At 39.8% G+C, this 21584-nt stretch overlaps 1 protein-coding gene across 1 annotated transcript in view; it reads right to left on the bottom strand.

Moving 5' to 3' along the window:
* LOC138740058 (teneurin-4-like) overlaps window positions 1-21584 on the bottom strand; it is a 393122-nt gene that overhangs the window by 171337 nt on the left and 200201 nt on the right. The window contains exons 7-10 of the mRNA XM_069892490.1: window positions 17077-17291; window positions 13469-13682; window positions 4456-4557; window positions 2580-2774 (exon numbers count right to left, since the gene is read on the bottom strand). Coding sequence (XP_069748591.1) covers window positions 2580-2774; window positions 4456-4557; window positions 13469-13682; window positions 17077-17291 — 726 coding nt within the window. The remainder of the gene's footprint in view (window positions 1-2579; window positions 2775-4455; window positions 4558-13468; window positions 13683-17076; window positions 17292-21584) is intronic.

Genomic DNA, 21584 nt, shown 5'->3' with positions numbered 1-21584 from the left:
GTATACAAAAAGAGAAATAAATGTAAACAAAGAAAGAAATATAAACAAACTGACTGTGCAAATGCAGAAAAATTAGATATTTAATAATAAATAATGTGCAGAGTAAAGAGACCTTTAAATGAGGTTCTGACTGAGACTTGTTTTGGAGTTTGATTGTGAAGAGATAGCAACTGCTCCTCAACCTGGTGGTGAGAGTCTTGTGTCACCTATACTTCTTTCCTGATAGCAGCAGCGAAAACAGAACATATCCTTGGTGGTGTGGATCCTTGGCAGCAATGATTATAGATTTTCTCAAAGATTTTTTTTCCTGTGATGTACTGGGCTGTGTCTATTACCTTTGGCAGGGCTTTCTGCTCTGAGGTATTGATGTCCCCATATAATGCTGTGATGGAGCACTTTCCTCTATACATCCATACAAGTTTTCCAAGGTTTCCTCTGCAAACTTCTGAGGAAGTAGAAGTGCTGACATGCTTTCTTCATGATTACATTAGTATGTTAGATCCAGGAACGATCCTCCGAGATAGTGACTCCAGGATTTTAATTTGCTCCACCTCTGATCCCCTATTAATCACTGGATTGCACACTTCCAGTTTTCCCTTCCTAAAGTCCACAATCAACTCTGTGGTTTTGGTAACATTGAGTGTGAGGTTATTGTTAGTACACTATTCAGCCAAGTTCAAACCTTGAAGAAGGCCTGAAATGCTGGTTATCTATCTTTACCCCCCATGAATGTTGTGTGAGTTCCTCCAGCATTTTTGTGTTTTTACTATAATCACATTTGTAGACTTTCGGATTTCACCCCTTACTTTCAATTCTTGTTTTGATGTTAAAAGGTTTTCCTTTTCCCAGAGGGTCAATGACTTTCAGAATAATCTGTTGATTTGTGGATAAAACCCTGGGGATACTAATATTACTGATTCTTAAATATATAGGGATATTGGATGGTGTAGTTTGTGATCTGGAACCATTAGGATCTGATTTCTCAGATTTTTTTTCTTTAAAATCCTGTTTATTTGTAAATTTTACCCATCCTGACAGGCTGTTGAGGGGCTAGGAGTGGGGAATTATAGTCAACATATGAAAATGGTAATGACAAAAATAATGACTTTTATATCAGATGAAACAGAGACACACATACCCGACTAATCCCAAGATCTTCCTGTTGAAGTAGACAACTAATATGAGGTTCAGCCACAACCAAAGACATCATTCACTAATTTTTAACCATGTTATCTGTTTGATGTATTCCTGCCAGTAACAACACCCCATTCACTCCTAAAACCCATAAAATTATTGATGAGGGAATGCTTTACTCACTTGACATGCAACAACCAATTGCAATAAGACTGAATAGGAAAATAACCAGGTGGTCTTGCTCTGGTTTAATTGCAACTTCAGCGAGTTTAATACTGGAAAGAAAATTTCACCCAATAATTCCACTTAATGTTCTGGCAGTACCAATTGGCACTTAAAAGACCCAGAACAGAGTTGCTCCACTCTTTGGTAATACAGTTTCAAATTTGCAGTCATTTCTTGGCATTGCATCAATGGATTTCTACGCTAAATTATTTCAAATAATTAGGTGTTATCTTTGTTTCATATAGAAGCCAGATTAACTGCATTTCTTTCATTACAAATCTTCGATCAGTATTTCAGAAAACATTCTGTTGTGCACTGATCGGGCAATATAACGTGTAGCACATTGATAGTGAGGACCTGATCCAATCACCTTTGCTCACAAATGACCAAAACATCAGGAGCAGATGTTTAATTTTATGCTGCAATGGAATGGCCAAGATTATGCAAAATCAAAGAAACACCACATTAGCAAAGTGTGTGATGTTCTGAGAATGAGGAGTTTGAGAAAGAACTTGCAACTGCAGACAAATACAAATAAAGGCATCTGTTTGTAACCAGTTGTGGACCAGTTGTGATGTACTTTAACTGATTGAAAACTGCAGTTTTTTCTTTGACATGCATCAAGCACTCAGTACAAAAATATCCTACTGGTTCCACACATACTGAGGCCGCGGGTTGAAAATTTTGGATGCCAAAGTATTGCAAGTCAACAAATAACAAAAATGTTAGCGTAGCTGATATACGTCAGGCATTTTCTACATGGCCAATGTGTAATTCAGCAGAGGACACATTATCCAGCAGAGGATTAAAATATTTAGAAAAGGAAAAGGGCCAAAAAGCAAGTTTGCATCTCTTCTTTGCTAACCATTGGGTATGTGCACTAAATAAAGATCAGAAAGTATCCTGACAAGAGGCTGCCTCCTAACAATTCATCATCCTAAGGAAAACAGAAAGGTGAAGCCTTTTAGTTATGGTTTAACAACAGATAACAGAACCCCATCTCGTCTTTGCTTTCATTGAGGTCTAACTTCTGCTATGGCCTTCACTTGTTTCCTCATGCCCTTTAAAACTGGAGCACCGTGGCTACATTGATCTATTCTTCACTTTCTCTATTTCTTCTTGACACAGTGTCAGGGAGATGATTAAATTATGTGCTTCCTACATTGAGTATATTCAAACACTCTGCCACCAGATGATAAATGATTAAGTGGATCATTTACCTTGTTCGCAATTCTCTCCTTTATAGCCAGAGTTGCAGATGCACGTCCCCATGATGCAGGTGCCATGGTTGCCACAATTTGAATCAAGGCACTGGTTTGTGGGAACATCACACTCAGCTCCCTTCCAACCACTGTGGCATAAACAGCGTCCTTTCACATACTGGCCATTGCCACTGCAGAGCACAGGGCAAGATGCTGTGAAGAAAATAAAGTAACATCAAATACTGATAATGGAGGTAACCAGCCATACATCGAGACATTTTAAGCATCAATGTGTTAAATAACCTTCAAACAAAGTCAGTTTATTACATATCCCAACAATTGTTAAAGTACTGTTTCATTGGTTGCAGTAGAAACAGCATTTCAGTAGGAAATCAAGCAAAACTTTTAAGCAATTGTAGATTTTCAAAATACTTTGTACATGGAGAACTTTCAACCTCAGGTGCTTTCCTCTTTTCCTATCCAGCGCTGGTTATCTGAAACCTCATTATGAACAAGAGGTTAGTGCTGCCAAAGTTCTTGGGCTGCCCGCTGGGGAAGCCCTTCTCAAGGCTTTCTCTAGCTTCTGGGTTGTGACTGCAAACTGGAAGACGGCAATTCACAACATAGATGAATATAGTAATCCCTAAAAGCTAAAGAACTTTTTCTAATACCAAGGGTATATTTAACTGGCAGAGAATTAGTTCTATAATCTTCTTTTAATCTTGAGGAGAAACATTGAAGCATCATTTTTTTAAAATTTCACCAGAAAGAAATGAACAAGCTCAGAATAAAACCACTTACAGTTGGCTGAAGAATAATTAGGAAAGAACCAATGAGTGCTTTAAATAGGGCGACCTGTGATCATTGGGTAAGCAACATATTTTCTACACCTGAATAATTATTGCTTGGTTGCGCCTACAGCATTCATGATTTGTCTTATCTGATGATACAATATGGCTTTTGGGGCCATGAGTTATTGCTGGATTTCAAACATCCCCTCATGAGAATTCATTATCCTGTAAAAGTATTGACTGAACCTGTCCAAAAAATATCCTACAACTTTTCAAGAACAAAAAAAAATAGGCAATTATGTTTCCAACATACTTAGGATCCATAGTCATTCCAGACATTAATTCAACTGTTTTGACATGTTGTATGGCATAAAATTCACTTGCATCCAGATTTTAAGTCAGACAATATGTATTTTCCCCTTTGTAAACATAGAAAATATTCATCAGCTACCAAAAGAACTAAATTTCAGAAGCAGCGCACAATGCACACAGTCAATACTATATCTTGTGTTAAATGCAGGAGACAGGACATGAATTGTTTGAACTTCAAGAGCATTGAAGAAGCAGGTTGTAGCACTTCTAATGGGTGCCAGGTTTATGTAACAACAAGATTCATTTTAAGCTGTATTTAGTGTTAAGGAAGACTTTGGAAGTCAAATCAGCAAAAGTTAAACTGAAATTGGAGGTTGCTTTTCAATTATGTTTCTATCTTGGTCCAATATCTAATTGTGTAGCCAGAAGGAATTGATCTACCTGTTTACATATTTTATTTGGCGGCACTGGGCAGCCACTCTTCAATATCCCTCCTTCCTATAACCAGCTATACCTGCCATCATGTCTGTCTCTGACACAAACAATCTTGTACTTTCTACAGGGGCTAACATCTCCCAATAATAAACTATTGCAGCTGACAGATTCAGGACTTATAGGTGTTTGCCATAAGTCTTACACAAAGAAATCCAACTTCAAGGCTCTCACTCTTGTGCGACCAAACACTGCCCATTGTAAAATGTTACAGACCTTTATTACATTTATACATTTTGAGGGTAGAAGACTAGGAAGATCATTTCTGGCAGTCTACCACAGTAATAAAATGCTATTACCTCGTGCACAGTCTGGTCCAATGTAACCAAGAAAGCAATGACATGTTCCTGAAAGACACTCTCCATTTCCATAACAATTGGCAGGACATTCATCTGCAGGCTCTGGAAATAAGTGAAACAAGAGGATGACTTTAGATTTTCTTTTTTTATAATTTTATTTATAGATTTTTCCACATTGAATATTAAGAATATAAATTCTTAAACTTAAAATTGAATAATTACATTGATCAATATACAATGTGATTATAAAAGGAAAAGCAAAAGAAAAAAAAATAATAACACCCCTCACCCCCCCCAAGAGAACTAAAATGGGAACAAAATAAGATGAATTAAAAGTGAGTGCTATTCAACAATCACACACACACACATATATTTATCTTGCTGTTGTTGGGGGACACTATCAAGACTGGAACTCCAAAGAAATATTAAAAAATTAAAGATTAATACCTCATATTTTGCAATATATGAGCTCCATATTTTCCAAAATACATGAAATTTATTCTTCAAATGATATGTTATCTTCTCAAGTGGTCTCCAACTATGAATGTCAACATTCCATCTTTCCATACTCAAAACAATATCTGATTTCCATGTTATTGCAATACATTTTCTAGATATTGCTAAAGCAATTTTCACAAATTTCAATTGATACATAGTTAACTTCAACTTTGGAACAATTCCTATAACATTTCTGAAAAAAAAACCCAACATTGGATCTTGAGAAAATTTTACTCCTGAAATTAGTTCTCAATGATTCCTAATACTTATCCAAAATGTTTTGACTTTTGGACATTGCCAGGTGGAGAGCAAAAATTTATTTCTTGACCACATCTAAAACACTGAATTTGATAATGTTAGTTTCAATTTATTTAATTTTTGTGGTGTAAGATATAATTGATGGAAGAAGTTATACTGAACCAGTCTATATCTCACATTTATCGTATTTGTCATACAGGAATACGATCCTTTATTCGGATATTTAAAATCTGGAAAGTTCCAAAATCAAGTAATTGGGGAGAGAGACGGCAGCGCGAGTCAGGCGGGTGAGGGACCGGCAGCGTGAGTCGGGTGGACAAGCGACCGGCAGCGCAAGCTGGGTGGTCAAGGGGGTAGAGATCGGCAGGGCGAGTTGGGCAGGCGAGGTTGTGGGGAGAGACCAGAAGCGCGAGTCAGGTGATTGGGTGGGGAGACCGGCAGCATGAGTCGGGTGGACGAGGGGGGTGGAGAGATGGCAGCACGATTGGAAAGGGTGGGGGTGGATATGGCAGCACAATTCAGGTGGGTTTAAATCTGGCTTTCCGAAATCCAGAAAAATCCGAAATTTGGAACACACTGTCCCCCAAGGGTTCCAGATAAAGGATTGTGTACCTATATTATCTTTACATAGTTCTTTCAAATTCTGTTCATCTATTTGACCTTCTTTCCATCTTCATCTAGATTTATGTATTCCTTCTTCCACTGATTCTCTTTGTAATAAACCATACATTATTGATGAAATTTTTAAAATATCTTTCACTTATCAATCTGTCAATCTCATTATGTTTATATTTGGCCCTAATTCATTAATTAAGAAGTCTTTAATTTGATTATCTGCAAATCTTGTATTTATAACTATTGTAAGAGAGTACCACAATTTAGATGGCCAGATAGTGGAATTAAATATTTAGGGATATCAGTAGACAATAATTTGAATAATCTATATAAATTGAATTATGTCCCATTACTTAAAAAGGTAAAAGATTTAAGAAATTGGATAAATTTACCAATAACTTTGATTGGCAGAGTTAATTGCATTAAAACGAATATATTTTCCAGAATTCAATATTTATTTCAGTCAATTCCTATAAATATTCCTCAAAAATGTTTGTGGAAATAAATAAAATAAGAAGATTTTTTTGTGGAAAGGAAAAGTGGCTAGGGTATCACTGGAAAATTTTGACATGGAAATTTAAGTTATGAGGATTACAACTTCCAAATTTTAAGAATTATTATAAACCTGCACAAATGCATTTTTTGAATATAGTATTTGAACAGGAAAAGAAACCTGCATGGATTGATATAGAGTTGAATACGATAGGAGAAAAAAGACCAGAGGAATTTATTTATAAATGGAATTCTAAATTAATAATAGGAAGGAAGGATGCTTTAATTTTGAAACATTTGGTTAATCTGTGGGATAAAATTAATAAAATTTTTGGAAAATAAATATTTTTATCTATTAAAACTCCTGTCTTTCAGAATAGATTGATACCTTTTACGGCTGATAATTTTTATTTACAAATGTGCTATCGAAAAAGGATTTAAAGGTTTGAACAATGTTTTGAAGGAGGATGTTTTATGACATTTGAACAAATGAAAAATAAATTTGGTATTTTGGAGACATTAGATTTTCTTAATGTTTTAACAAGAACTACTAAGATTAGTAAGATGCAATACTTTGATACGTTTTTAATAAATCTAAATTTTTCACCGCATTCTGCTGACACATTTTCCCTCCTTCTACAGGGCAGGATCAAAAATTTTTCTTTCTCTTTCACAAACACTGTGGATATCTCCTTATGACTGATCAATAGCAAGGGCACTGGTGTGAGGAAAAGTTCATTTTCCCATCCAAGAGCTGTCCTGGAGATTAATATTTCTAGTTTTGGGTTCAGGTTGAGGTGCGCCATGGGAGGCTGGGTAATTTGGACTACAAGAATGGTTGAACCACAACTGCAGCAAAAACGTCAGAATTCAAGACAAATAAGGCATTAAAGTCATACATCCGTTGACTTGAGTCCAATTTCAAAAGGAAACAGAATGCCAGTCATTCAATGCATTTGTAATTTCCCGACACAGGCAAGTGCGCTTTATACTGATTAGAGTCACATTTCAGCGCATTGTGTCAACAGAAGATCCAGTATCTGGGTGAGAAACTCAGTAAGAAGTATGTTCTTTTTCAACCTCAATGCTCTCTGAGTGAATCATCTCGTGAGAATAGTTAGGTGTTTGCCCAAATAATGCTCTAAGCAAAGTGAAGGTACAGTTTGAATTCAGAGTAAGAAATATAAGAACCAAAAACAAACAGTAAGTGACAAATTTTTAAGAAAGCCTGACAAACATTAAAAGCTGAAGGATAGAGGCTCAAACTTGTAAATATAAAAATCTTCTTTGCACAAGAATTAAGCGTATCACTATTAAATTTCAATTAGGCTTGAATAATTCTTGGTGGGTTTTGTGTATTTGATTAGCAGACCTTCCATTTGTTTCAAAAATTTGACTCTAAACACTTTTAGTGAAACATATGGTTAAGCAAGGAAGTTCAGACAGTTACACCCTGATTTCTGTATTTAACAACTAGTGTAAAATGGTGGCATTTAAGGCTAAACTCATCTTTATTGGGCAGCACATTGAGCGCAAAGCTATTGCAGGGCCAGCGACCCGGGCTCAAATCCTGCAGTATCTTGAAGGAGTTTGTATTTCTCCCCGTGACCCGTGTGTGGGTTCCCCGGATGCTCAGGTTTCCTCTGACCCTTCAAAAACATGTGGGGTTGGTGGATTAATTGTGAGTCCTGGGGCAACATGGTTTCAATGGCTGGAATTGGAATTGTTGTAAATAAATAAATAGGATTGCCTTCAGGCTAAGAAAGTGGCAATATTTTTTTTGAGCCACAAGAAATCTGACAGAATTTAGGTTTTCTTTTTCAGATTAGAAAATTGCTAGACTTCAATGATTTCCAATTTGTTTCCCATTTCTGTAGCCTTTTATTAGTTCTACATATGGTGTAAAATGTGATGTACAACAGTCCCCCACACAGTTAATATAAGTTTTGTCCAGAGGAGCTTAAAGAATCCCATTATTCCAACAGTGAGCTCAGTTTAGTGACGAAAAGTAGGACAGTTATATCTCCTTCCAACAGCTGCCAACCTCATTATCTCTCATCACCATACTGCTCATTTCTCCCCAAGATACACAAACCCAACCATCCATGTAGACCCATTGTTTCTGCCTGCTCTTGCCTCACTGAACTAGTTTCATCTTACCTTGCCTCTATCTTTCCTTCCCTGGTCCAATCCCTTCCCACCTACATCTCTGACACCTCACACACCCTCCATCTCTTCAATGTCTTCTGTTTCCCCAAATTGGACCACCTCATCTTCACGATGGATGTCCAATACCTTTATACGTCCACCCCCCACCCCCACATGGAAGGTCTGAAAGCACTTCACTTCTTTCTAGACCAAAGACTCGAACAGTCACCCTCTACCACCATTCTCCTCCACCTGGCAGAACTTGTCCTCAATTTAAATAACTTCTCCTTTAACGTCTCACTTCCACCAAATCAAAGGAATAGCCATGGGTTACTGCATGGGTCCCACCTACTCCAGCCTGTTTGTGGACTTTGTGGGGAAATCCATGTTGCAAGCCTACACAGGCAGCACCCCTCTTCCTCTGGTGTATTGATGATTACATCGGTGCTGCCTCATGCACCCACTTCTCAACTTCATCCACTTTGCAGCCAACTTCCACCTCGATCTCAAACTCACCTGGTCCATCTCCGACAACACTTCCCCTTCCTTTTTCTCCATCTTGGGAAACAAGCTTTCCACCAACATATATTACAAACCCTCCAACTCCCACAACTACCTTGACTACACTTTCCCACATCCTGTCCCCTGCAAGGATTCTGTGCCCTTCTCTTAATTTATCCATTTCTGCCACATCTGTCCCCAGGTTTTCCAGTCCAGATCTTCTGAAATGCTTGCCTTCTTCCACAAATGTGGCTTCCCCTCCACCATAATTAACTCAGCCCTTAGCTCCATCTCTCGCTCATCTGCCCTGGCCCCTTCTGCCCCCAGAAGCAACAAACATAGAATCCCCCTCATCATCACCCACCCCACCAGTCTCCACATACAACACATTTATCTGCCGGAATTTCCGCCACTTACTACAGGATCCCACCACCACATCAATTTTCTCTTCTCCTCCCTTCTCTGACTTCCATAGGGACCTCTCCCTTCATGATTTCCATGTACACTCATCCCTCCCCACCTATTGCCCACTCGGCACCTTCCCCTGTGGCTTCAGGAGCTGCAACACTTGCTCCCACACCTCCTCCCTCACCACGATCCAGGGCCCCAAACAGGCCTTTCAAGTGAAGCAACACCTCACTTGTACAGGTGCCTAACCTTTTATCTGTGATCGTTGGGACTGGACACTCCTCATTTGCCCGAGTCATGCTGCCATCCTTCCTCCCTCGCCCGCTCGAGTCACGTTGCCATCTCCCCCCACCTCTCACCCATCCGAGTCACACTGCCATCTCTCCCCACCACCCCTCACTCGCCCAAGCCATGCTCTAGTCTTTCTGGCCTTTCCTCCCCCTCGCCTGCCCAAGTCGTGGTGCTTTTTCTCCCTGCCACCCCTACGTCACCCGAATCATGCTACTGTCTCTCTTCTTCCTGCTGACTCACCCACCCGAGTTGTGCTGCCCTCTCTCCCCCTCGCCCGCCTGAGTTGTGCTGCGGTCTCTCCCTGCCACCACTCGCTCGCTTCCTCGAGTCATCCTGCCATCTCTATCCCCCTTCGCCCAACCAAATGGCACTGCCATCTCTCCCCTTTGTCGCTTGCCTGCCCAGGTCATGCTGTCGTCTCTCCCCTGTCCCCCAAGCTGTGCTGCCATCTCTCCCCACCTCACCTGCCCACCTGAGTTGCACTGCCATGTCTTTTACTCCCCATCCCCCACCGCTGTTCCAGCACCAGGGGAACAGCTTCTTTCTTGGTTCCCCAGCGCTGGTACAGCGGTTTCAGCTGCATTGGGGATTATGGGTAGCGTCAGTGACCATTGATCCCGTATTGAGTTGCTGCTGGGCTGACTGAAAGCACTGTGATGCTGGACGGGCAATGTGGAGGCGCTTATAATGTAATGGAATAAAACGGGATATTCCAACATGAGTTGAGGGTCATGCTCGTAGGGTAGGGTATTTAAAAAGTAATGATACCACTAATTAGCAACGCGAGACACAACGGGATACACAGGAGTTGAGTGAGGGTTGTGTCAGGTCATGTTTGGCACCAGACTCCATCTTTGAAGAGGAGATATCATCTACCGAAAAAAATGCCAGTTTTTTGGAGGTTGCTGTTTTTTGGAATTCTAGATAAAAGATTAAGCACCAGTATATCCACAGGACTGATTTACTGCATCTGGTGCTCCCTTTGTGGCCTTCTCTATATCGAAGAAACCGGTTGCAGACTGGGAGTTCGCTTCGCTCAGCATCTCCATTCCCTCCGCAACAACAGACCTCCCAGTAGGCAACCATTTCAATTCTGAGTCACTCTCCCAGACTCGCATGTCTGTCCATGGCCTTATGTACTGTCCCATCCTGACCACCTGAAGATTGGAGGAACAACACCTTATTTTCCATCTGGGTACTCTTCAGCCAGGTGGCACTAAAATCGACTCCTCTGCTTCCTGCTAACATTTTTTTATCCCCTTCCTATTTTCCAGTTCTCCCCCTCCCCCCACCCAGCTATCCCTTCTCCCCTGGATCGCTGCTGTCCCTCCCTCCCTTCTCCACCAATTATCTCCTGCCTTTGCCCCCCTTTCCTCTCCTCCCCCCATCCTTTTGTTCGGATACCTGCTGACATTCTTCCATACTTTGAAGTACTCAAGCCCGAAACGTCGGTTATGTATTTTTACCTTTCCTACTTAAAGGACCCTGTTTGCCCAGCAGAGTTTCTCCAGAATTTTACGTTTTTACTTCAGTCAAGGTGTCTACAGATTTTCATGATTTAATAGTTAAATCCCATGTCCCGCTCAAGAAAATTGATTAGCGAGTGAGTAGATTATGCTGTGAATACTGTAGAAAGTACAAGTAATCAATTATCTTCTGAAACTAAATATTTTTTAAATTCTCTATGGCAGTGCCAATAATTCCAGAGCAAGTTGCTGAGAGACTACCAGCTGTGGAGAGAGTCTACTTATAGTCTAATGCCAACGGAACTACAAACCTCCTGGGAGCTAATCTTCAATGAAGTTGCTGGAAGAATGATTAGAAAGGTTCTAAACATTGGCACAGAGATTTGTCTGCAAGACAATGAATGAACACAGGAAGAGTAAATCATCTTATATTCAGGTAGGTCTCAAAGGTAATTCTCTGTACTACTGAAAATTCTGAATAGAATTGGATGGAGCCACTGTAGCTGCAGTGCTGCCCTTGGTGCAGACCCGCGGAGAGCAAGGGAGCAGAGATGCAGTGCTCCCGTGGGGTCCAGCTCCCCAACGGACTGCCATCAACACCGCATGGGCTTTGAATGGCCCATTGAGGGAGCTGATGTTGGGTTTATTTTAAATCCCGTGACCGCGGGTCTGCGCCCAAGATGGCGGTGCCAATTTATCGGCAGCAGCCACAAGGGGCTGCAGATTCTAGGGAAGCGGAGGACTGGAGCAGGGCGCCAGAGGATGATGAGATCACCCCACCTCCCCCTTCTGAGAAGAAAATGGAGGAGACGGTCCACAGGTATGGCGACCACAGTGGCAGACCTCTGAGGGGGTTCTGCAGCTGAGGGACCAGTGCATGCGGTGGGCCGCTGGTGACTTGAGGCGTGGAACTTGTGGAAGCTGTGGGCTGCTGGAGACTGCTGTTGGGAGACTCGTGCTGGGCCGAGGACTGCTGGAGACTGGCTCAAACTGGCTGGAGAGATCCAAGTATCAGAACTGGGATGCAAGGAGGTGCCAAGGGCGCTGAAGGGTTCCTGTGTCAGAGGTTCGAATCTGGAGGTCGGGTTGCCAATGGTTTGGACTGGACTCTGTGTGGCTGCGGGGGCTGCGGAAGTGCTGGAGGCGAATCCATGGACACTTGGTGACTCTGGGGGGACTTTCTTTTGCTTCTCTCTCTCTGACTGTAAGTGGTGTTTAGGCAATTCCTGCCAGTGGTGAATCTGTCTGCCTTGCAGCAGGCAAAAAGAAATGTCATGTAATATGACACTGTTTGATTACTATGATAATAAATTTAATCTTGAACAAGGTATTTTGCACATTCTTGTCTTATGAGAGAGTTCCATCAAAATGAATTTCATTTCACAATGGAAGGGACAAATATGTCTTTTCCTAAATTACATTAATAGCATATTAATAAAAAGTTCATTAAGTGTGGTAAGGCTTAACATCAAGTTCAGAATCCAAAAAAGTTTGCATGATAAATGTGCATACAGAAGAAAAGTAATTGGAATTTAACACATGGCAAATTGTACCCTCGAGATGTGGACAGAAGCAAGACAGTGTGGAATTAGTGGTAGTTAATGAGTTCTAAATCACTTCCAAAATATGGCTCCAACTTAAAATGAAGGGAACCCAAAACATCAAAACTGTTGGTTTTAAATCGTAACCCTTCATGCTCTTAATGGGCTCTCCAAAGACTTTAAATGGACTGTGGTTTTGTGGGAAACCAATCTGTGCACAGGAAGATCAGAAACAAGGTCATTGATTTTACTGATGTGGATTGAATGCCAAATATTAGTAGGAGAAACCTTCACACCCCTCTTCAGAAATGGTGACATGGCATCTTTTCCGTTAACCTGAAGCAGTGTGCAGAAGTTTGATTCAGAATCTCAGCTAAAAGCTGTTTTGATCCCTTAAACAGAGGGAGGATATTGTAACTTGAATTACTTATTGTTTTGAGGATTTTAGTAATTTATATATACTGTAAAATAGACAAATTAACACAGATAGAAAATTTCTATTTTTAAAATACTAAAAATTAGTCTTTCCATATTCAGTGTGAACCTAATAAACTGTACAGAACAATGGTCAATATTGATTAATATTAACATTAAACGGAATGGTAAAACTTTAGGAAGTAACACAATTGAGCATATGTAAATTAGAAGAATAAGCCTTTATTTTCACGGGTTCTCTCAATTCTGTAATTACAAGCCGAGTACCACAGCCATTTCTTTGAGGATCAAATTGTAAGTTGTGTAAAAATAACGGTGATAATTGTGATTGATCATCATCATGTTTCAGTTAGGGCTTACCTATGGCAGTGGTTTTAAAGGAGACCTGCTCCATTAGTTTCCCATCATTATAAAAAGCCAAATGCCAGATTCCAGAATCCAGATATCTGATGAATCCAGTCTCACGATTTGCCAGTGGGATTAAGGTCCTCTGTTGGTGTTGCTGGTATCCCTGTAGACCTCTCATTTCCTGTGCCAGCAATCGTCTGCCATCCAATAATTCCACAAATCCAAACTAGATGAAAAGAATGACAAAACATACTTTTTAAAATTGCTGCATGGTAACCACAATCTCCATCAATCTCCAGTTATTACCTGCCCTATAAAAGGAACTTTTAAGAGACATACTGCACAAAACATCCATTCCTCAGGGCTATAAATGCAGGATTCAACCATCATTGATATTCTGAATCTGCCCATTGCCTTGTCTCTCATGCTTCTATTGCACTTAATCTCTCCAGATTGCAACAATAATTTTGTTGACGTGACCCAGTTTGACTTAAGATTCATCACAACAATATTTTGCATTTAGCTTTTTTGAATTAGTGCTGTATAAAAATTGTATCATTCCATTTGGTCTTAAAATGCCAACAGTTTTATCGCACTTTGACTCTTCACCAGCTGAACTGATCTAAGCCACAATGAAAAGTGAAGCTTCCTGGTTTGAATAAATTGTTGATTCTTGTTTAAATTATATCCAAGATTATGCTCCTTTTCCAATGCATCCATTCCTAGAGATTGGACTCAAGCAGATCTCCATATCAGTGCAATGGGTGACCACATTTAACAAAAACTGAAAGAAATGTTTCCAGTTGAGAAACTTGAAAGTTGATTACAGCAGCTGCAGATAGGTTCATAAAAAACAGTAATTTTAAAATTACAATGCAATTACCTATTTAACTGGCAGCAATCTTGGCCATTTGTTAAATGCTGAAGTCCCAAACCTAACAATCAGAGTTTCCGCTGAATGTACCATGGGGAAATCAGCTCTTTCATCCTGTGTTGGTTTAGAATCTATGAACTCATTCATTTCAAAGGAATTCTAGGATTCCAGGGAGTAAATGTAAAAATATAATTTCCTTTCTTTTAAAACTTAAATTTTGTTCAATGTTTTCAATTATTTAAGAATTTTTTTAACATTTTATTTCATTTCTCAATTATTTTTAAAAATAATTCACCCGACATTTTACATTTTATTTCATTTTTAATAGTTTTTACATGTTTCTGAAAGATTTGAAACTCTGACAATATTTGTCAGCTAGTAAAGCAGGGAGCAGAATGTCGCCGAGGTTTTCAAGGGGGCCTTGGAGAGTCGTGATTTCCAATGGACATGCAAGACTTGGAGCCATTTTTCAACACTCCAAAGGGCTTTTGGCCTGCAAGATAGGTTCATCATATCCAAAATATTGTAATGGCATAAAGTGACAGCAGGAATCAATCGTAGGCAGTAGGCCCATGTCAGCCAAATCTAGACATATGGTAAACCATTACATAGGTTAAATGATGTTAAAATAATTGTTCAGCTACAAAATGATACTGACCAGTTGGGAAAATTGGTAGAGGAATAGCTGATGGAATTTAGTAATTGAAAAAATGTGAAGAATTATAATGCCTGTATGCTTGGACCTTGGGAAGTACTGAGGAACAGAGGACTTTGATGCATGTGCAAAGGTTCACAGAGGCAACAGCACAGAGAATAGGAAGGCATCGATGACACTTCCTTCATTATTTGGATACAGGGGATAAGAGCAAGGATTGGTAGAATGATATAAAACATTAGTTAGGACACAGCTGGGGCACCAAGCACAATTGTTCTCCTTACTGTAAGAAGCATACAAGACTGTCCTGGAGAGAGTGCAGAGGAAATGCTCCAGGCCTGAGAACAGGCCAAATAGGTTTAACAGAGATCGACATTTGATGGCTGGAATGGACAAGGTGGCCTAATGGTTCTGTCTCTGCTGTAGAAAGCTATAGCTCAAAAATAATCTTACCTTCCTGGCATCATTAATTTCAAGCCCTTCACTAGGGCCTGAAAATGTTATCTAATTCACAGATGTATTGGGGCATGCTGCTCGATCCATTAGAACTGCAGGAACTTGAGTTTAGAAATGCAGTCATTTGCATATAGCAATACCAATTTCAATTTAATTGGGCCAAAAAAAAAAAGCACTATCAAGCAGAAACTCCTGACTTCTGAAATGGCACTCTCACTATGCTCAAGTTCTGAAATTTACAAGACTTGAATAGTTCTGGACATGTTTTGGATAGAGGTTAGTGCAATGCTGTTACAGCTCTAGCGATTGGGACCAGGGTTTGAATCTCATGCTGTCTGTAAGGAGTTTGTATATTCTTACCCCATGTCCTTGTGGGCTGTCTTTGGAGGCTCTGGTTTCCCCCCCCACCCTAAAAAAGTGTACTGGGGGTGTAGGTCCATTGGGTGGCATGGGCTCATGGGCCAAAGGGCCTATCACCATGCTGTATATTTAAATTTACATTCCATACCTAAGTCACTAATATGAGAAAAATTTGTTGCAGGAAACTTTCAGCAAAGAGTTGAACATACAGTATTTCTTCTGTGGATGTTCATCCCAGATAGTGCTATGCTTTTGAACAGCATATTGAAATGAAGAGATATTCAATTAAATCAGAATTCTTAATGCGTGTCTTATCATGCTTGACATCCTCCATGAGGAAGTGATAAACATGCCCATTGTTAAGAGCCATATGACCTTGTTATCCCAACACAAGAATTTATTCAAATAGTGTTATTCAACCACCAAAGCCAATTATAAGAGCTTCTAGGTCTTCGATTATAGTTTTCTTCAGTTCTGAGCTGTTGTAAATAAAAAGATGTCTCAGCTGCAGTAGATATGTGACACTTAATAACAAATTGTGTTCTGTATTCATGAAACAAAATTAAATTGGGCTTTATTTCTTGAAATTCTCCTCAGCATGAACTTCAGAACAACACAATTAACTTATTTAATGGGTACTTAACCAAGGAAACAAAATTAAGATATACATTTCGCTTTTGCTTGGATTTCAAGCAAATAATTTGGTGGACAAGTCCATTGGAGAATGATTCAGGATCTAAACAGGCTTGTGCAGTCAAAGAAACAGAGAATGATTTTGTAACCTTTCCTTGTACTTAACTATTTACATTTTAATTTGTTTGCACACTGGATATACTTTTTGAAATTTGTACCATGTTTTTTTTATTTATAATGGATTTCTAAAACAAGAAATGTGAGGTCAAGTTGCCTTCAAATCTATTTTCCTTTCAATTAAATTGTTAATTGAACACTCCCATCTGCCAATTGGCAATAAATTGTTAGTTCCACAAGCAAGAGTAATATTTAATTCCCCTTCCTAACTGCCCATAAGTCACCTTCTTGAATGATTGCATTTCTTCTGATGAAGGCAGTCGATTTATTGCACATACGACCACAAGAATACCAGATATAGGAGCAGAATTAAACCCATTGCGTTTGCTCTGCCATTCAAATCGTGGCTGAGGCATTTTTTTCTTTCAACCCCATTCTCCTGCTTTCTCCCCATAAGCTTTGATGCCCTTACTAATCAACTTCAGCTTTAAATATACCAAATAACTGGTCTCCACAGACATTTACCTGGGTATGAGATGGAGGAAGGCCACGTCGACCATAAATTCCAATCAGAGCATCCTTTCCCAATGACACGTTGAATTTCAAATACATTGGATGATCTATGAACACTTGTGTGCGCCAGAAAAGACCTGGTGGTATCTTCTGAGTGACCCTTCGCCCGATATCAATTTCTCCTGTATCTATATAGCTCTCTTCTGGGATTAAATTATCTGTTTTTCCTGTGAAAACATTAAGAGACTTGTACTTCTTTCTTAAATGAGGGAAAAGTTGCTGCAACAAAATCTAGGGAGGAAACTGCACAAAATAATTCAAATTTAGAGAAAAAATTGGAGAAAGGAGGTGAAAACAAAATCATAAATATTTGGAGACAAAAAACTAAATGCAGTATTTATTACCCAGCTCTGTGTAATCATCTTACAATCTGAGTTATGATTAAAATAATTTCAAAATCCCTTCGAAAATAACATTTGCAATTTAGATTTTCTAACAGCGGGGCCAAATTGTCATAAAAATCTGATCCAGTTAACAGTGATGTACTACTGCTGTTTACAGATGATTGAAATTACATTTTGTTTCACTAAAATTTAGCTTTGTTAACTCTTGGACTTTGCTAACCAGGTTTGCTATCTTCAGGTTATTGATTTTGATTTATAATACTATGCATCTATAATGACGTTTAACTACTATAGGCACCGTTTTAATATTGAGCTTCACGAGGCTAACTATCTGCCGTTCAGGTCCAGAACATAAGCAACAAAATACAACTTTATCATCCAAATGTGTGAGTCAGAAATAAAGCATGTCTGTCGTTACATTTAAGCCTAATGTTAAATTTGGCCTGTTGCTCTGCAATGAGTGTTGTCAGTTATGATCTGCATAAAAGCTAATTTTTGTTATTGATACGTTTTAATACCACACAGGATTCCCTTTTAATATACTTCTGCCTTCTACTAAAATTTGCAGTGACTTTTGATGTATGTTGAATTCATGTCCTAGATTTCTGAATTGACATAAAAAGGCTCGATAACAGATGTTCAAATAAATGATCAAGAAAAGCTTCTGGCTTCCAGTAATGCATCAGATGTCGATGTTTTATTTCAACCAGTACTGCCAAAGTTTACTCATGTTAAATCAAAGTTTGGATGGCTTGAAATGTCTAAATATTCCAAGACTTGGAACTCTACTGTATAAATTATAGAGCAGGTTGGGATTTAATGCAAAGAAAATTAATAATTTAATAAGCATATTTGAGAAGATTTAATTCATGTAGAGTATGATTGAATTGAGGTATGCAATTGAGCACTAATGCTATGAACATATAGAACAGGTGTGAAGGGAAATTGAAATGTGTGGTTGGTATATCTTGAAACAGGGCTGGGAGCTGCAGTGTCAATTAGCGTCCAATTTTTGTTTGGTATCATGACCACAGCACAACATTGAGTCAACATGAGTGGCAAAGAGCATTGGCCTTTACCAGAAAATCAAAATTTAAAGCAATGGTAAGAACTTGAGTGCAACATAATACATTTCTTTTTTGAGCCACTGTTAAAGATTCTGTGAAGGAATAAAATGACAGATTCTCCTATAACACATGCTTCACCCAGCCAGATTTTATTTGATTTTGCAGGTAAAGTCTTCTACTTTCTCTGTAATGGGGTCCAATTACATTGGTTCGGTATCCATCTCTGCTGCAAGCTTTGAGTGTCCAGTCTTGATACAAAGCATTGAACCCATCTTACCATTTGTATCAGTGGTTCCCATCAAGAATTGTCATTTTAAGAGCTCCTGTAATACTGGTAAATCAAGCAGGTGAGGTGTGCTCCTTAAACAATTCCTGAAACTACTTGTGACATCTGTGGTAAAGCCTGGGCCATTGTATCATTCGCTCACATAAAACCTATTTCAAGCAGTCATGAAAGTCACCCCACCGCAGACCTGAATGAAAGTGGCCCAAGTCCACCAACCTAATGCATAAAACGTTTGTAATTAAATGTGCATGGTCAGTAACAATAACATTACGTTTTTGTGGACACACAGCTGAAATTTAAACTGCTGCCTCCGCCATTATGAAATGCCTGGTGATGGTGCACATCAATACACACGTCCCAGGGATGGTGGACCCCATCTCAATTTACCTATAGAAGAAACCATTCCATAGATGATGCTATAGCCTCATCACTTCAATCCGTCCTGCCCCACCTGGAGGATGACACCTTATTTTCCAGGCTGGTGTTCAGCTTCACATTTAATATGCATTCCCCAGAGGCTAGTGGAGAAGCTGTCCCTGCTGGGACACAATATCCCTCTCTGTAACTGGAACCTGGACTTCCTAATGGAAAGACCACAGTCTTTCCAGGTCGGTAGCAGAATGTCGAGCATTGGCGCACCTCATGGGTGTGTGCACAGCACACATGCTACTGACCCATGACTACATTGCCAAATCCAGCTCCAACAGTGTCATCAAGCTTGCAGATGACAGAACAGTAGTTGACCTCATCAGCAACGATAGAAAATTTTTAATATGGTTCGAGAGTAACAACCCGAGACTCAATGTGGGTAAAACAAAGGAAATGATCGTGGACTTCAGGAGGATGAGGAATGACCACTCTCCACTACACATCAACAACTATTGAGAGAGTGGAGAGCACCAAGTTTCTTGGACTTCACTTCACTAGTGACCTATTGTGGAGACTCAACATCTCCTCACTTGTTAGAAAGGTACAACAACTACTGGACTTCCTAAGAAGACTGAAGTGGGAAAGGCTACCAGCCACCATCATGTCAACCTTTTATTGGAGCTCTATTGAGAGCATCCTGGCCAGCAGCATCGGAGTGTGTACGGTTGCTGCAGAGAGAAGGATCAGAGGTCAATCTACAGGACCATATGAGTGACAGAGAGGATCACAGGAGTCTCCCTCATACCCATTAGCACGATCTACCGGGATCAGTGTCTGAAGAGGGAGCGCAAAATCATTGAGGATCCCTTCCACCCTGCACATAGCATCTTTCAGCAGTTCCTGTTGGGGAAGAGGTACAGGGGTATCATAGCCAGCACCATTAGGCTGAGTAACAGTTTCTTCCCACGGGTAGTGAGAATACTGAACCAAAGGAACTGCTCACACTAACCATCAATTCTCTCATGCACAATATTTATTTATCTAATTGTATTGATGAAACATTTGTTCTGCATATTTATTGTTTCTCTGTATATGTGTTATGTCTGGCTGTGTTTCTGCAAGTTTTGCACCAAGGACCAGAGAATGCTGTTTCGTCAGGTTGCATTTGTACAATATATTTGACTTAATACTGCACCGTTTTCAGTCATACCCCTGTGTGTATAACACCATTAGGCACACAGATGGCAGTACCTGTGAACAATTAATGCATGGGGTGCAACTCTTCTGGGTATGGTTGCAGATGGCATGAACCACTCATGCAGAAGCAGATCTTTAAGGTGTGGATGAGGCTTGCTTTAGCACATCTTTAAGGGACCTGTCTATCTGTCTATGGCCATGAGGTCAGGCACATAGATCCACGTAGGTAGGTTTCCTTTAAAATTACTACTTATTCTACACTCTCCTTCATGTCCATTGACAATGGATCCCATCTCCCACTCCAGCTAACTGCAATTCCAACCCTCTCCATTAATCACGCCCTGATGTGATTCCTGATATCCCAATCCTCTGACCTTTTGTGTAACTCTCCCCTTATTCTCTCTCCACTGCACTCTCACCTCTATGACCCACAAATTTTGACCTGTCTGAGGTGGAACGAGTATCCACCCACAAATCATTCAGTGGCCAGTACACATCTTAATTCAGGCATACAGTATGGTAATAGGCCCTTTCACAAGACCATGCTGCCACAATATCACAATTAACTTTTAACTTCCGTACTTTTTGAAGGGTGGGAGAAAACTGGAATATCCAGAGGGAACACAAACGTAATTATGTGGAGAACAAACTCCTTACAGACAGCGCAGAATTCAAATCCAGGTCGCTAGTTCTGCAGTAACGTTGCGCTAACCTACACTAACAGTGCCGCCCCTCTTGAAATATCCAATAATTTCCAGACTACAAACCTTTTCATCAATTCTCCTTCCTGAGTAGCTGTTTCTGACTTACAAATAAATTGGTTTGTAGACAATTCTAGAAATGAAACCCCAACGTAACCCCATGACCTTGATAGGTTAGGGTCAGGCACAAGTAAATCAGCATAGAGCAGCAGAAGAATCTTCAAGTTTTTCTTTTCTTCCTTTGCTGACATCACAAGTTACCTTGAAGGGCCTATAAGGTATCTTATCCAGCACTAAAAAGAGTCTTTTCAACCTCTATCCACTGTTGCTTATTCCTGTATTTCAACACTCAAAATAATCTCCTGAACGTGAGCCTTGTTCACCCACAGTCTTACAAATTCTATTTCCACATCTTGCTGCTCCAAATGCTGATTCAATGAAGATATATGTCCATTGAAGAACAACACAATTGTGTACCAAATGGCATCTTTGATGG

This window comes from Narcine bancroftii, chromosome 7 (genome assembly GCF_036971445.1).
Source record: "Narcine bancroftii isolate sNarBan1 chromosome 7, sNarBan1.hap1, whole genome shotgun sequence".
NCBI classification, from domain to species: Eukaryota; Metazoa; Chordata; class Chondrichthyes; order Torpediniformes; family Narcinidae; genus Narcine; species Narcine bancroftii.
The sequence above is the reverse complement of the archived record's forward strand: the minus strand, read 5'-3'. Positions and strand labels throughout refer to the sequence as shown.